Source organism: Salmo trutta, chromosome 13, assembly GCF_901001165.1.
Source record: "Salmo trutta chromosome 13, fSalTru1.1, whole genome shotgun sequence".
In the NCBI taxonomy this organism is placed as follows: Eukaryota; Metazoa; Chordata; class Actinopteri; order Salmoniformes; family Salmonidae; genus Salmo; species Salmo trutta.
Genome location: NC_042969.1, coordinates 35,303,950 through 35,321,736, shown reverse-complemented (window position 1 = coordinate 35,321,736; position 17,787 = coordinate 35,303,950). Strand labels below are relative to the sequence as shown.

The 17,787-nt window shown below is 43.6% G+C and overlaps 1 protein-coding gene across 1 annotated transcript in view; it reads right to left on the bottom strand.

The window, feature by feature from the left end:
• Positions 1 to 917: 917 nt before the first annotated feature.
• LOC115205717 (protocadherin Fat 2) overlaps positions 918 to 17,787 on the bottom strand; it is an 81,434-nt gene continuing 64,564 nt past the window's right edge. The window contains exons 24-28 of the mRNA XM_029771983.1: positions 14,335 to 14,848; positions 11,453 to 11,606; positions 6,290 to 6,389; positions 5,456 to 5,903; positions 918 to 4,847 (exon numbers count right to left, since the gene is read on the bottom strand). Of these exons, the coding sequence (XP_029627843.1) occupies positions 4,327 to 4,847; positions 5,456 to 5,903; positions 6,290 to 6,389; positions 11,453 to 11,606; positions 14,335 to 14,848 (1,737 nt within the window). The 3' untranslated portion in view covers positions 918 to 4,326. The remainder of the gene's footprint in view (positions 4,848 to 5,455; positions 5,904 to 6,289; positions 6,390 to 11,452; positions 11,607 to 14,334; positions 14,849 to 17,787) is intronic.

Here is a 17,787-nt window from a genome sequence, read left to right as displayed (position 1 = left end):
CATACTAGCCTACAGTATGTGAGATTCATAACTTTTAAAACCTTAACCAGAGAGATAGAGAGAGACTGTCAAAGAATACAGCGAAGAGCTGCTGTTTTGATGAGTGAGTTCATGTCTAAGTTTTTATTAAGCACTGTCAACAAGGTTTTTATTCAACACTATTACAAAACATAAAACCTGCTTTTCCCTACTTCCCCTGGTGCTGCAATGAATGTGTAGCCAAGTGTATCGATAGCTCTGCTTTTTTGTTGTTATTAGCAGCTCGTCGTGTCTATCAATATAGGGGAATATTTAACTTTCTCTGGTCATAAGATCAGCATGATTGTGTGCATGAGGCAGATGCGGTGCGACTCGAGTTTCACCATCAGATGGAATACGATGTCCCCTCTTTCCACTCAGTCTCACCGGAGGAAAGGAAGGAGAGAGCAGTCAGGGACTGTGAGAGGCGGACCCTCTGCTGTTCTCTCCCTCCCTTTGCTGAGACTAATGCTGTGTTCAAACAACTGGGAACTCGGGAAATAGGAAATCTCCGACTTCAGTGCATTCAAGACTACTGGGAACTCAGAAAAAAAATGACATTGAAATTAGAGAGACAAATGACCGTGACACAGTGTGTCCGAGTAGGCGTAATGTGGGAAAAAACATCTGGTCTTCACAAAGGGAAATTGTTTTGTAAAATTATACATGTTTTGAAGGAGAAGGGAGTTTTATTCTACCAATATGATAATGCATTGTTGAACATTATGTTGGTGGTAAGGGAAGTTATTTTGACATCATAAAATTGTGTCTCCTTGTGGTCACCGCTGGCGTTGCATGTATATGTGGGGGGTTAGAACCTTGTGACAATGTTATAGACGTCAATTCAAAAGCATCAGTGCATTACACATACAAGTATTACAATAATTACTGACAAAGTATCATTGTTACTATAAGATCATATTTTATTCATGGTGTCTTTACAGTGTTGAAAACAAAATGGGAATACAACATGACTTAAAATCTCTCACAGAGAAACAACTTAAATAACATGGGGTTCATAATACCTCACATTGATACCAAAATAATACACATAAAAATACATTCATATGAAGTCATTGGACTAGCACATACATACACAGCACATATAAACACATTGGGATATCATGATAACCCCTCGGTTTGCACAATTCTGGTAATTTTGTCAAAAAATTCTCTGGTTTTCCGGAAATCCTGGTTGAATGATTCTCAGATTTCCTGCTTATTCCCTCCTGGTTGCAGGAAACTTCCAACCTGGTTCTGGAACCCTCACAACAGACTGGCAAGGAACTGTGACCAACCACAGTCTCCATACCAATGAGCTGCCATTCTGTACATACAAACTGAAAATGCTAGATTTTTTTTTCAAAACCCATGCGCACTAACCACTACAACAAAGCGATGGATATCCTTTCCACACAAAAATACTTAATTGGTCACCAATTACACAACACAAGCACACAAATCAGGCCTAATGCATGCTTCCAATGTTGCACTCAGGCTTTTGAGGACACACATTACTGAGTGATAATGCTATCCCAGGTTTTTTCTGTTTTCTTATAGAAATGTGTTAACAAATTGTTACAGCAATGTTGGTTTTGTACCTGGGTGTAGAAGCACAGTATTTGTTGTTTTATGGGTAACCAACAGTCATGTTGCGTTACAGTATCAACCTTTTTCACCGCCAACTTGTTAATTCTGTTGGTCTAAAATGATTGAGCAGTAGAATATGTTAAACCTTTAAATGTACTATGACTGAGCAGTAGAATATGTTAAACCTTTAGATGTACTATATGTAAAAACAATTAATGTGGAATAATGCATTCTGTACTGCACACAGGCCCAAACAACAGACTTGTATCATAACAGGCCTGCATATTCTGTACATATATAATAGCTGCATAGACATTCTGTACTGTTGGGCTATATACAGTCAGATTAGATACAGTACCACATTTATGTGTTAGGCTATATACAGTCAGATTAGATACAGTACCACATTTATGTGTTGGGCTATATACAGTCAGATTAGATACAGTTCCACATTTATGTGTTAGGCTATATACAGTCAGATTAGATACAGTACCACATTTATGTGTTGGGCTATATACAGTCAGATTAGATACCACATTTATGTGTTGGGCTATATACAGTCAGATTAGATACCACATTTATGTGTTAGGCTATATACAGTCAGATTAGATACAGTTCCACATTTATGTGTTAGGCTATATACAGTCAGATTAGATACAGTTCCACATTTATGTGTTGGGCTATATACAGTCAGATTAGATACAGTACCACATTTATGTGTTGGGTTATAGACAGTCAGATTAGATACCACATTCTGTACTGTTGGGCTATAGACAGTCAGATTAGATACAACATTCTGTACTGTTGGGCTATAGACAGTCAGATTAGATACCACATTTATGTGTTGGGCTATATACAGTCAGACTAGATACCATATTTATGTGTTAGGCTATATACAGTCAGATTAGATACCACATTTATGTGTTGGGCTATATACAGTCAGATTAGATACCACATTTATGTGTTGGGTTATAGACAGTCAGATTAGATACCACATTTATGTGTTGGGCTATATACAGTCAGATTAGATACCATATTTATGTGTTAGGCTATATACAGTCAGATTAGATACCACATTTATGTGTTGGGCTATATACAGTCAGATTAGATACCACATTTATGTGTTGGGTTATAGACAGTCAGATTAGATACCACATTCTGTACTGTTGGGCTATAGACAGTCAGATTAGATACCACATTTATGTGTTGGGCTATAGACAGTCAGATTAGATACCACATTTATGTGTTGGGCTATATACAGTCAGATTAGATACCACATTTATGTGTTTGGCTATATACAGTCAGATTAGATACAACATTCTGTACTGTTGGGCTATAGACAGTCAGATTAGATACCACATTTATGTGTTGAGCTATATACAGTCAGATTAGATACAACATTCTGTACTGTTGGGCTATAGACAGTCAGATTAGATACCACATTTATGTGTTGGGCTATAGACAGTCAGATTAGATACAACATTCTGTACTGTTGGGATATAGACAGTCAGATTAGATACAACATTCTGTACTGTTGGGCTATAGACAGTCAGATTAGATTCCACATTTATGTGTTGGGCTATAGACAGTCAGATTAGATACAACATTCTGTACTGTTGGGCTATAGACAGTCAGATTAGATACAACATTCTGTACTGTTGGGCTATAGACAGTCAGATTAGATACCACATTTATGTGTTGGGCTATAGACAGTCAGATTAGATACAACATGTATGTGTTCGTACTCAAAATACTGTTTACAACCAAATACCACCAACCGTTACAATTCTGAGAAATGTTTTTTGAGATCAGTCAGAATACTTCCACACTATGCACTATTTACACAATTGGCAATATCAGCGATTAAAGTTATATTGAATAGACAACCTGTTTTACAACAAACACGTGTAATATTTGTGAATATTTATTATCTACTTATTCATAAAATGTTTGGATTTCTTCTTACTGTTAGGATCCAGTCCCCTTCCTTATTTTTTCACATATGACCTCCGTCCCAAACGTCACCCTATTCCCTTCGTAGTGCACTACTTTGGTCCAGGGTCCATAGGTATAGGGGGCTATTTGAGACGCACACCATATCACTGAATGGTGAGGTCACAAATAGGAACTGTATTACTCTATGTGACATCTTTATGGTTATTATGGTTGTTATTATTGTATTAAATGGAGCAATTTTCTGCATGAAATGTAGGCACATTCATTCTTATAGGATTTGTTTTATTTTTATGTAAACCCACTCTTTTTATACGGTCAGTGTTGATTGACCTTGTTGTCTAGGCATATTCATTCTTATTGGAATTGGTTTCACCCAAAGCCAGTCTCTCTCCCCCTCGGATGGAGAGTGGTCTAGATGAGTGAGTTCGACATTGCTGCAGCATTTAGTACAGCATATCTTTGTGTTGCGTGGCCTTGTTGCCATAGTTTCAGATAAACATGCTGTAATACTGTTCAACCTTGCGAAACAAAAGGTGAGTGACTCTTTCATTTACTCTACTGAATGTCAAGCCCACTTAGATGCCGATCAATCACATTTTATGGAGACATTCTAAGAATTGACTGTATAGAATATAATAAATTCACCTCGTAGAATGTTCAAGAATCAACTATTTCGTAGAAATGTTGCAGTCTCTCCTTGAAAGAGAACTCTGATAGGGAACACTGTATCTTTAACTCGAGAATAGAACACTCTAAAACATTCTAGAACATGACCTCCTCACAGCTTCCATAGTCGCTCTCCACCATGTCAGACCCGTTGTAGCAGCGAGAGTTCCGTCCTGCATGCCTAGCCTGCTGGGGTGGAGGGGGAGGAGGAGGAGAGTTACACTCAGCGTAGGACGGCATGGCAACACTGAGGCGCATGCTGAGGCGCCGGTAGCCTGGCGACACATTGTCCATGCTGTGTGCATGTTGCGTTGGATAGTAACTGATGGCAGTGTACTCGTTGGGGCACTGAGAGCTGGGTAAGGGAAGACCGTCAGGCCCCAGGAAGTCATCCAGGTTCTGGTTACTGTAACAGGGGGGTAAGGGAGCACGGCGGTCAGAGCGCTCCAGGGGAAACGGGAATCCGCCGAAGCGAGAGTTTCTACGTGAGTCTATTGATGCGGTCACAGAGCCGTAGGTGTCCTCCACAATGTCGAACTGGGGAAACTCTTGGACCTGGGGATACTCTTGGACCGAGGGGGTTGGTCGACCGTAGTAGTCAGGATCGGCAGGGTAGACTGAACGGCAGGGAAAAGAGAGAGATACACTCATTATCATTCACCATAGTCCTTCAGTATAATCGCCTTTCAGAAGATCTTCATACCAATTTTCAAAGTGTCCTTGTCGGTTATAAAACTCCTTAAACTCATTATAGGTAAGGTATTATAACCTCTGAGTGATGAAAAACCTATTAAAATTCAACACCTTGACACTTATCCTCTGCAGGAATTGCCTGCCTGATCAAACTATTGCTCAACGCCACATGTTCTGTATGTATCACAACTGATAATGGATTACATTCATGTATGGATGAGTAACCTCCATTGTTTTGATCTAAAGGACAAAGTGAGAAGGAGTATAATATGAATAATGCTTTGTTATATTCTCCACATCTCCAGATCATTCACCTTCAGACACTTGTCCTTTTGGGTGTCTCATTGACCATCTCAATGAAATGCTGTCACTTATTGTTGGATAAAGTGAAGACTGGCCCGGCAGGTTGAGTAAGCTACTACTACAGTTATTACCACAGTTATCAATAAAGTAAAAACTCAGACAGTTAGCTTAAAGTATTCCCTCCAATTTCCCCTCAGGGAGATTATTAAAGTTTATTCAATTAACTCACCTTCATAGTCCTTATCCCAGTGACGTTTCCTGATGGACTCATTGTCAGAGATGGATGAAGGTGTAGGAGGGAGGTTGGGGGCCACACTACACACCACAGGCCCCTGTGGCTTCTGCTTCCCGGCCCTTAGGCTTACCTGGGACCCCAGCCCCAGGTCCATCTGGCTGCAAGGCCTCAGAGATCTGAAGGGACTGTGTATGTTATCTAGGTCGTTACCAGAGCCCATCAGCATGTTCATCTCTATTGGGCTGACTTTTGGAGTGTCGGCCATCATGGATTTGGCCAGACTGGGTTGGAAGTAACCGTTGGAGTCCTGAACACAGACAGGCTTCTTCTTCTGTTGGACATAACGTTTGCGGACGCAGACGAAGACACCGACCAGGAAGAAAACCCCCATCAAGCTGGCACAGATCTCCACTATCTCGATGTAGCCCAGCCCGGCGTACACCTGTATTGAGGATGAGACAGGACACCTTTTGGTTAGCTTTATTCAGGGCCGTCTAAGGCTGAGATTTGGTTGGGACCCCCCACCCTAACTCTCAACAGAAAGTTTGAGACCCTGACTGAGTTCACAAAAACTAAAATAAAACTATGGGTTATGGGCCCCATAGCGGAGCCAGTCCTGGCTTTACTAAAATTCTCCAGGGGTGAAGTTTCCTGTATGTACAGGTCTAGGATCAGCTTCCCCTCCCCCAGTCATAACCTTTACCATTAGTGGGGAAAAGGCTAAACTGACCCAATATCAGCATCTAGGGCAATTTTACCCTATTCCTACTAAAACCAGATATGTTACACAGAGTATTATGTGTACTTTAGTTTAGCATGTTACAATACCTGGGGCAGAGGGTCGCAGTGGATGGAGCCCCCGGAGAAGGTACAATTGTACCCGCCTAGACAAGGGTTGGGGGAGCATCCGTCGATTAGGCTCTGACACCTAAAGAAGTGGAAGCAGAAGAATACTTTGTTGTCCATAAACTTGCAGAGAACGGAAATTAGGGGTTTTGCTTTCAGTACAATCCACTCAAGGAAGGAAGGAGGACAAACAACAGAATTAGGCTTAATCAGTTTGGGGAGATTTAAATGTACAAAATGCCATATGCTGTTCTCCAGCCCCTGAGCCAATCAATCTAGGAGCATGGCATGTGTAATATTTTCTGTGACTAACCAAAAATATTCAGAATAACTGTACCATATGGCAGGTGAGGAGGTCTTAAAGAATCAGAACAACTGTACCATCTGGATCATTGCTACTCTAACTTCCGCGACGCATACAAAGACATCCCTCGCCCTCCTTTCTGCAAATCTGACCAAGACTCCATTTTGTTGCTCTCAGCCTATAGACAGAAACTAAAGCAGGAAACGCCCATGCTCAGGTCTGTTCAACGCTGGTCCGACCAATCTGATTCAACGCTTCAAGATTGCTTTGATCAGGTGGACTGGGATATGTTCCGGATAGCCTCAGACAACAACATTGATGTATACGCTGATTCGGTGAGCGAGTTTATTAGCAAGCACATTGGTGATGTTGTACCCACAGTGACTATTAAAACCTTCCCCAACCAGAAACCGCGGAATGATGGCAGCATTCGCGCAAAACTGAAAGCGCGAACCACTGCTTTTAATCACAGCAAGGCGACCGGAAACATGACTGAATACAAACAGTGTAGCTATTCCCTCCACAAGGCAATCAAACAAGCTGAGCGTCAGTATAGAGACAAACAAAGTAGAGTCGCAATTCAACGGCCCAGACACGAGAGGTATGTGGACACCGACGTCTTGCACTCAGACACACTAAACAACTTATTTGCTCGCTTTGAGGACAATACAGTGCCACTGACACGGCCCGCTACCATAATCTGCGGGCTCTCCTTCACCGCAGCCAACGTGAGTAAAACATTTAAACGTGTTAACCCTCGCAAGGCTGACGGCCCAGACGGCCTCTTTAGCCGCATCCTCAGAGCATGCGCAGACCAGCTGGCTGGTGTGTTTACGGACATATTTAATCAATCCCTATCCCAGTCTGCTGTTCCCACATGCTTTAAGAGGGCCACCATTGTTCCTGTTCCCAAGAAAGGTAACTGAGCTAAACGACTATCGCCCGTAGCACTCACTTCCGTCATCATGAAGTGCTTTGAGAGATTAGTCAATGATCATATCAATTCCACCCTACCTGACACCCTAGACCCACTGCAATTTGCTTACTGCCCCAATTTGTCGACAGATGACGCAATCGCAATCACACTGCACACTGCCCTAACCCATCTGGACCCATCTGGACCCTGGGTCTCGACCCCGCCCTGTGCAACTGGGTCCTGGTCCAGGTGGTGAGGGTAGGGAACAACATCTCCACCCCGCTGATCGTCAACACTGGGGCCCCACAAGGGTGCGTTCTCAGCCCTCTCCTGTACTCCCTGTTCACCCATGACTGAGTGGCCATGCACGCCTCCAACTCAATCATCAAGTTTGCAGCTGACACTACAGTGGTAGGCTTGATTACCAACAACAACAAGACGTCCTACAGGGAGGAGGTGAGGGCCGTCAGAGTGTGTTGTCAGTAAAATAACCTCACTCTCAATGTCAACAAATCAAAGGACATGATCTGGACAGATGCTGGCACTAAGACCGCACTCAGTCAGCTGTATAAGGAAAAAAGCAAACAGGAAACCACTCACCCAGAGGCGGCGATCCTAGTGGCCGAAGACATTAATGCAGGGAAACTTAAATCTGTTCTACCTAATTTCTATCAACATGTTAAATGTGCAACCAGAGGGGGAAAAATTCTAGATCACCTGTACTCCACACACAGAGACGCGCACAAAGATCTCCCATCGCCCTCCATTTGGTAAATCCGACCACAACTCTATCCTCCTGACTCCTGCTTACAAGCAAAAATTGAAGCAGGAAGCACCAGTGACTCAGTCTATAAAAAAGTGGTCAGATGAAGCAGATGCTAAACTGCAGGACTGTTTTGCTATCATAGACTGGAACAGGTTCCGGGATTCTTCCGATGGCATTGAGGAGTGCACCACATCAGTCACTGTACGTACATACCCCAACCAGAAGCCATGGATTACAGGCAACATTCGCACAGAGCTAAAGGGTAGAGCTGCCGCTTTCAAGGTGCAGGACTCTAACCCGGAAGCTTATAAGAAATCCTGCTATACCCTGCGATGAACCATCAAACAGGCAAAGCATCAATACAGGACTAAGACTGAAACATACTACACCGGCTCCGACGCTCGTCTTATGTGGCAGGGCTTGCAAACTATTACAGACTACAACGGGAAGCACAGCTGCGAGCTGCCCAGTGACACGAGCCTACCAGACGAGCTAAATCACTTCTATGCTCGCTTCGAGGCAAGCAACACTGAGGCATGCATGAGAGCATAAGCTATTCCAGATGACTGTGTGATCACAGCCGACATGAGTAAGACCTTTAAACAGGTCAACATACACAAGGCTGCGGGGCCAGACGGATTACCAGGACATGTGCTCCGGGCATGTGCTGACCAATGGGCAGGTGTCTTCACTGACATTTTCAACATGTCCCTGATTGAGTCTGTAATACCAACATGTTTCAAGCAGACCACCATAGTCCCTGTGCCCAAGAACACGAAGGCAACCTGCCTAAATGACTACAGACCCGTAGCCATGAAGTGCTTTGAAAGGCTGGTAATGGCTCACAACAACACCATTATCCCAGAAACCCTAGACCCACTCCAATTTGCATACCGCCCAAACAGATCCACAGATGATGCAATCTCTATTGTACTCCACACTGCCCTTTCCCACCTGGACAAAAGGAACACCTATGTGAGAATGCTATTCATTGACCACAGCTCAGCATTCAACACCATAGTACCCTCAAAGTAACTGAAAGGTTGCAAGATCGAATCCCGAGCTGACAAGGTAAAAATCTGTCGTTCTTCCCCTGAACAAGGCAGTTAACCCACTGTTCCTAGAACGTCATTGAAAATAAGAATTTGTTCTTAACTGACTTGCCTAGTTAAATAAAGGTAAAAAAAAAAAAAAAAACCTCATCATTAAGCTAAGGATCCTGGGACTAAACACCTCCCTCTGCAACTGGATCCTGTACTTCCTGATGTGTCGCCCCCAGGTGGTGAGAGTAGGTAGCAACACATCTGCTACGCTGATACTCAACACTGGAGCCCCCCAGGGGTGCGTGCTCAGTCCCCTCCTGTACTCCCTGTTTACCCACGACTGCGTGGCCAGGCACGACTCCAACACCATCACTACGTTTTCAGACGACACAATAGTGGTAGGCCTGATCACCGACAACAACGAGACAGCCTATAGGGAGGAGGTCAGAGACCTGGCCGGGTGGTGCCTGAATAACAACCTATCCCTCAACGTAACCAAGACTCAGGAGATGATTGTGGACTACAGGAAAAGGAGGTCCGAGCACGCCCCCATTCTTATCGACGGGGCTGTAGATGAGCAGGTTGAGAGCTTCAAGTTCCTTGGTGTCCACATCACCAACAACCTAGAATGGTCCAAATACACCAAGACAGTCGTGAAGAGGGCACGACAAAGCCTATTCCCCTCAAAAAACTAAAAAGATTGGCATGGGTCCTGACATCCTCAAAAGGTTCTACAGCTGCAACATTGAGAGTATCCTGACTGGTTCTGACTGGTTGCATCACTGCCTGGTACGGCAATTGCTAGGCAATACAGAGGGTAGTGCGTACGGCCCAGTACATCACTGGGGCTAAGCTGCCTGCCATCCAGGACCTCTTCACCAGGCGGTATCAGAGGAAGGCCCTAAAAATTGTCAAAGACCCCAGCCACCCCAGTCATAGACTGTTCTCTCTACTACCGCATGGCAAGCGGTATCAGAATGCCAAGTCTAGTACATAAAAAAGGCTTCTCAACAGTTTTTACCCCCAAGCCATAAGATTCCTGAACAGGTAATCAAATGGCTACCCGGACTTCAGGAAACAGCAGAGGGAGCATCCCCCTACCCACATCGACGAGACAGTAGTGGAGAAGGTGGAATGTTTTAAGTTCCTCGGCGTACACATCACGGACAAACTGAAATGGTCCACCCACACAGACAGTGTGGTGAAGAAGGCACAACAGCGCCTCTTCAACCTCAGGAGGCTGAAGAATTTTCCTTGTCACCGAAAACACTCACAAACTTTTACAGATGCACAATCGAGAGCGTCCTGTCGGGCTGTATCAAAGCCTGGTATGGCAACTGCTCCGCCCACAACCGTAAGGCTCTCCAGAGGGTGGTGAGGTCTGCACAATGCATCACCGGGGGAAAACTACCTGCCCTCCAGGACACCTTCACCACCCGATGTCACAGGAAGGCCAAGAAGATCATCAAGGACACAACCACTCGAGCCACTGCCTGTTCACCCTGCTATCATCCAGAAGGCAAGGTCAGTACAGGTGCATCAAAGCTGGGACTGAGAGACTGAAAAACAGCTTCTATCTCAAGGCCATCAGACTGTAAAACAGCCATCACTAACATTGAGTGGCTGCTGCCAACATACTGACTCATATCTCTAGCCACTTTAATAATAAAAAATTGGATGTAATAAATGTACCACTAGTCACTTTAAACAATGCCACTTTATATAATGTTTACATAATCTACATTACTCATCTCATATGTATATACTGTATTTTATACCATCTACTGCATCTTGCCTATGCCGTTCGGCCATCGCTCATCCATATATTTATATGTACATATTCTTATTCATTCCTTTTCACTTGTGTGTATAAGTAAGTTGTTGTGAAATTGCTAGATTACTTGTTAGATATTACTGCACGGTCGGAACAAGAAGCACAAGCATTTCGCTACACTCGCATTAACATCTGCTAACCATGTGTATGTGACCAATAAAATTTGATTTGATTTGGCAGGTGAGGAGGTTTTAAAAATGAGAGAAACGTGGGGGGGGGGGACTGACAGCATTACAGAGGCCGCAGGGATGAGAGGGATAGCTATGTGGGAGATAGACATACCTGATTCCAGCCATATTCAGTTGACAGTTACAGATGTAACCTTGACTCTTTGGCACGCACACCCCACCGTGGGCGCAGGGCTGGGAGATACAGGGGTTGTTGTCCAGCTCACAGCGGGGGCCATAGAAGTGAACTGGACAGCTGCAGCGGAACCCTGGAGGGTAAACAAACATATAAACAGGAAGAGAGATCAGCCTTCCGAAGATGGTCAAAGTTCTAGAACACCTTTAAAGTTCTCTTACTCTCTTAGTAACAGCAGAGAGATTCTAATAAAGGACAGGGTAGGAACTATTTTAAAAAGTGGAATATAGGTTAGACAGTTCGGTTACATCTAGTTGTCGTGAGGTCTGGTTATTCAGTTTGCACCCCACTACTCTAGTTTCAACTTCCCTGTAGAACAATTCGAATAATACTTTATAGACAATAGGACAGTGTTAAAACACGGTCGTTTGTTCAACATTGTATTTTCATATTGGTGACTGAATTTACATCTGTTGTTGTTGAAGGGATGATAGATAATGTACCTTAAGTATACTGTAGGTACATCTCAGAACAAATATCAATTAACTACGTCTCAAAATCTGTAGGCTTTGTTGCTACATGTTAGTCCCAATACACAGCATTTTATTCACATGTTACGTGTTGTTCCCAATACACAGCATATTATTCACATGGACTGTACAGTCGTGGCCAAAAGTTTTGAGAATGACACAAATATTAATTTTCACAAAGTCTGCTGCCTCAGTTTGTATGATGGCAATTTGATATACTCCAAAATGTTATGAAGAGTGATCAGATGAATTGCAAATAATTGCAAAGTCCTTCTTTGCCATGCAAATGAACTGAATCCCCCCAAAAAATGTCCACTGCATTTCAGCCCTGCCACAAAAGGACCAGCTGACATCATGTCAGTGATTCTCGTTAACACAGGTGTGAGTGTTGACGAGGACAAGGCTGGAGATCACTCTGTCATGCTGATTGAGTTCGAATAACAGACTGGAAGCTTCAAAAGGAGGATGGTGCTTAGAATCATTGTTCTTCCTCTGTCAACCATGGTTACCTGCAAGGAAACACGTGCCGTCATCATTGCTTTGCACAAAAAGGGCTTAACAGGCAAGGATATTGCTGCCAGTAAGATTGCACCTAAATCAACCATTTATCGGATCATCAAGAACTTCAAGGTGACGGTTCAATTGTTGTGAAGAAGGCTTCAGGGCACCCAAGAAAGTCTAGCAAGCGCCAGGACTGTCTCCTAAAGTTGATTCAGCTGCGGGATCGGGGCACCACCAGTACAGAGCTTGCTCAGGAATGGCAGCAGGCAGGTGTGAGTGCATCTGCATGCACAGTGAGGCGAGGACTTTTGGAGGATGGCCCGGTGTCAAGAAGGGCAGCAAAGAAGCCACTTCTCTCCAGGAAAAACATCAGGGACAGACTGATATTCTGCAAAAGGTACAGGGATTGGACTGCTGAGGACTGGGCTAAAGTCATTTTCTCTGATGAATCCCCTTTCCGATTGTTTGGGGTATCCGGAAAAAAGATTGTCCGGAGAAGACAAGGTGAGAGCTACCATCAGTCCTGTGTCATGCCAACAGTAAAGCATCCTGACACCATTCATGTGTGGAGTTGCTTCTCAGCTAAGGGAGTGGACACACTCACAATTTTGCCTAAGAACACAGGCATGAATAAAGAATGGTACCAACACGTCCTCCGAGAGCAACTTCACCTAACCATCCAGGAACAGTTTGGTGATGAACAATGCCTTTTCCAGCATGATGGAGCACCTTGCCATAAGGCAAAAGTGATAACTAAGTGGCTCAGGGAACAAAACATCGATATTTTGGGTCCATGGCCAGGAAACTCCCCAAACCTTAATCCCATTGAGAACTTGTGGTCAATCCTCAAGAGGCAGGTGGACAAACAAAACCCCACAAAATCTGACAAACTCCAAGCATTGATTATGCAAGAATGGGCTGACATCAGTCAGGATGTGGCCCAGAAGTTAATTGACAGCATGCCAGGGTGGATTGCAGAGGTCTTGAAAAAGAAGGGTCAACACTGCAAATATTGACTCTGCATCAACTTCATGTAATTGTCAATAAAAGCCTTTGACACTTATGAAATGCTTGTAATTATACTTCAGTATTCCATAGTAACTTCTGACAAAAATATCTAAAGACACTGAAGCAGCAAACTTTGTGGAAATTAATATTTGTGTCATTCTCAAAACGTTTGGCCATGACTGTACATGTTGTTCCCAATACACAGCATATTATTCACAGCCTGTTGTTTGCCTTCATATCCACCTCACCAAGCGGAGAGAATGGTTTTACAGAGCCACAAAATGTCACAATGACAAATATCACAATGCCAAATATCACAATGCCAAATATCACAATGCCAAAATATCACAATGACAAATATCACAATGACAAATATCACAATGACATTGCAAAACATTTGAGAACATTTTCTCTAGAAATGTTTCTTATCTTTTGGTTACAGACGGTGGGTGTTTAGCATGTTTAGCATTGCAATGTAATGGGCAGAATGGGCAACACAGGGCCTCCAAACTTCCTTAGAGAGAATCCTTTGCATTTCCTGTTCCATTTAGCTAGGAGGTGCATTAAGTGTATGATACAGTGGTAAAAACGCACAGATGCAAGGATGGAACATAGTCCTCTCTCTCACCCTATGCTATATGATTACATGCCTTTACCACGTGATGACTATGACTTCATTACCGCACAAATCATGAGTTGCTAACACGGTTAACTTAACCCTGACCTTGAATGTTGTGGGTAGAGGCTTAATGTTATTTGTGTTGTTTGTAGAGCTTGACACTATTGGGGAGTGATATAATATGCCAAGGTTAAGAAACTGACCTCCATTTGATTCCTGCTCACAGGTTCCTCCATTCAGACAGGGGTTACTGTCACAGCTGTTCATCCTGACCTGGTTGACACAGCACTGGTAGACCCCAAACACCCTCCTCCTCCCAGGCCCATTCCACTCCTTATTCTCTTCTGTCCTGATGGGCTCCCCATTCAGCTCCATACCCTCCAGGCAGCCCACCAAGCCTTGTGCTCGGGTCTGGGCTAAGGCCTGGGTCTCTGTAGAGGTGGTGGTGGTGGTGGGGGTGGTGGTGGGAGAAGAACCAGGGCCAGGGTGGCCAGCGAGGATCAGAGCCCCATGGGGCTGCATCAGATGGCAGGGTTTAGAGAGGACGACCTGGGCTGAGTGAATGTGGTCCAGGGTGAGTCTGAGGATGGTGCCATTGACCTCCAGAAGGACGTGGTGCCACCGCCCGTCTGACACCACTGGGGCTGCGTGGACACGCAGGGAACCGGGGAGCGTGTTGCCACAGAGGTACATGAACCTCAACTCTCCACCCATCAGCTGTAGAAGATAATAGAACATTGTTCATATACACACTGGTACAATTAGCCATCAGCTGTGGAAGATAATAGAACGCTGTTCATATACACGCTGGTACAACTATCCATCATCTGTAGCAGATAATATAACAGTGTTCATTCTTCGTAAACTTTTATTCCTCAGAGTCCCCACCAGTGTGAAGTAGAGACAGTGGACGAGAACACAACACATCAATATAGTTTTGATACATTTGGCAGATCATTAGTTTAAACTGGAAATAATAGAGGTCCAAGACTCGATCCCTGTGGAACACCACATTTGATTTTAGGGGTTGCATTTTTTTATTGACGTGTGGTTTAAAAAGACTTCTTAAGGCTAGGGGGCAGTATTCAGAAGTTCGGATGACTGACGTGCCAAAGTAAACTGCCTGTTACTCAGGGCCAGAAGCTAGGATATGCATATAATTGATATAATTGGATAGAAAACACTCAGAAGTTTCTAAAATTGTTACAATAATGTCTGTGAGTTTAACAGAACTGATATGGCAGGCAAAAACCCGAGGAGAATCCATCCCAAAAATGTTTTTTGAGGTCACAGTCCATTCAAATGCTTGTCTATGGGATACTCAAAGAAATATGTGGCTAGTACCACAGATTGTCCCGGGAGTGTGACTGTTTGAATCCCTGCTGTTTGTTGATGTTTCCATCTGCCCTGCGACCTGCCCTGTCTGGAACTGCGAGGGGTAACAGCATTGCCTACATTGCTACCATAACAAAGACCAAAGCTGGTGGGAGTACTGTTGAGGACAGTGGTGGCTCTATCACAGGTGAAAGATCTTTAAATCAAACAAAAAAGTTCTACAAGCAGTTGTTACAACAACAAGAATATAGCTTCAAGTGTTTTGTCCAAACACTGGTGGATTCAATTAATAAAAGAATGGACCTGACCAGAGAGGTCCAGAACCTGAAGAACAGTTTGCAGTTTTCCCAGGGTCAGCTCGATGACTTTAATCAGGAGAACAGCAAGATGACAACAAAAGTCCTTGAGAGAGGACATCATTTCTGTATGTGAATCCGTGATAACCATGACGGAGAAATCTGATTATCTCATGGGACAATCAAGGGGGAACACAACATTGTTGTGGACAGAATCACATGAGACCTGGATTGAGTCTGAGGACAAAGTGGGGGAAATGATCTCGGAAAAACTGAAGATGGGACTGGAAAACCCACCACCGGCCCAGGTGACAGGCCCCAGACCGATAGTGGTCAAGTTCCTGAGGTTCAAGTACAAGGTAACTGTTCCGGAAAGACCAAAGAATTTTAGAATTAGTCAAAGAGGACAATCCTGAAGCTGTGCGCCAGAAGAGGAAATCAATTATCCCAGCCATGAAAGCTGCCAGAGCACATGGGGACATTGATTTCATCCACTATGACAGGCTCATTGTCCACCCTCCCTCTCAAAGCCCTGGAGGGATGAGAGAGCCAAGCCTAGCTTCAACACTGTAGCACACACCAACTGATTGATGGACTGCTGAATAATGGGTTTTTTCTTGCTTTGTTTGTTCTTTTCCATATTACTGTAACTACTGCAGCAGAGTCTTCTGAGGGTTTTGTGGACATGTTGAACTAGCACAGTGCTAGGCTGCTGAGCTGCTAGGTCGTTGGGCTGCTAGCATGGAGCTAACATGGGAATGAAAGGATCCCCTTCCCTCTGTTGTTTTGGAGAGAGAAGCTATGGACTGCCCGACGTACAGCTCGGCCTGCCTGACGTACAGAATGTACCAGATGGACCTGATGTGAAACTCCAGTTAGGGAAAAATCTAATTCAGTGTGTATATCGACTGCATGCCAAATGGAACACTATTCCCTATTTAGTGCACTACTTTTTACCAGAGCCCTAATGGGGTAGTGTACTAATTTTTACCAGAGCCCTATGGGGTAGTGCACTACTAGCTCTCCGCGGGAGATGTTTATGATCAGAGGGTGTCCTCCACAGCCACTGTGACTAGTAGCATTAAATACTATCTTCTTTACAGTGTCTTTCTAGCATGCTTCTCCTTGATAATAATAGATCTAAGCTGTCACTATTGTTAAAGGCTACAGTGGTTTTATTTGACAAGTCACCTTTTCTTCTTTCTCCACAGGCTTGTCACAGGCGCTTTTGTTCAAATGGGAAAAATCTATTCCAATTCAAAGGTAATTTACTTAAAGGATGTGGAATACATGAAAAAGATTTAGCCGGTGATCAGTGAGTAGGTCCTAAACTTTATTTCCATTTCAGAAGTTTCTGAAGGATGTATGTGCCTGCTGCTCCCATTTTCCTTTTGGTCAGAATATTGATGAGATTTGGGAATTGATAAGAATTTGTTCAAGGTGCTGCGAAGCCTAACTCTGAAGGGAAACACATGAATCGTGTTGTATCTTCTGATGAAGCCGGTGTGAAGTAAAGGGGAGGAAAGAAACTGAAAAGAAATTCTTGAATAACCATGTTTAGCAATTCCTTTTGAAGCAATTTCCTTACAATTAAAAGGCCCCATGTTCCAGGAATGTAAAACCCAGAAATAGGCCTGAGCATAGAAAAAGTGAATGCTACTGTTGATGTTTCAAGATGGAACAAATGTAATATTCTATCTATACGTATTCAATGCCACACAAATGAAGAGAAATCCATTGGGAGATGTGTTGCATGCGTGTCAAGGAGTTTCATCTGAGCACTGAGGATTTTTATTTATCCCTCTCATCAAAATATACAATCATTTAATATTCCCTTTAAACTTTGTGGTTAACCTACATCAGCACAAAACTGACTCTAGCTCAACATTCCAAACCCCAACAAGAATTATTCTATGTACCAGATCTGTTTTTTTTAATGTTTTGCCAACACTTAAATTTAAATTACAGAAGTGTCTGTAGGATGTGCTGGTCCTTTTTTTGAAGTTTAAACTCAGAGTATTGAGT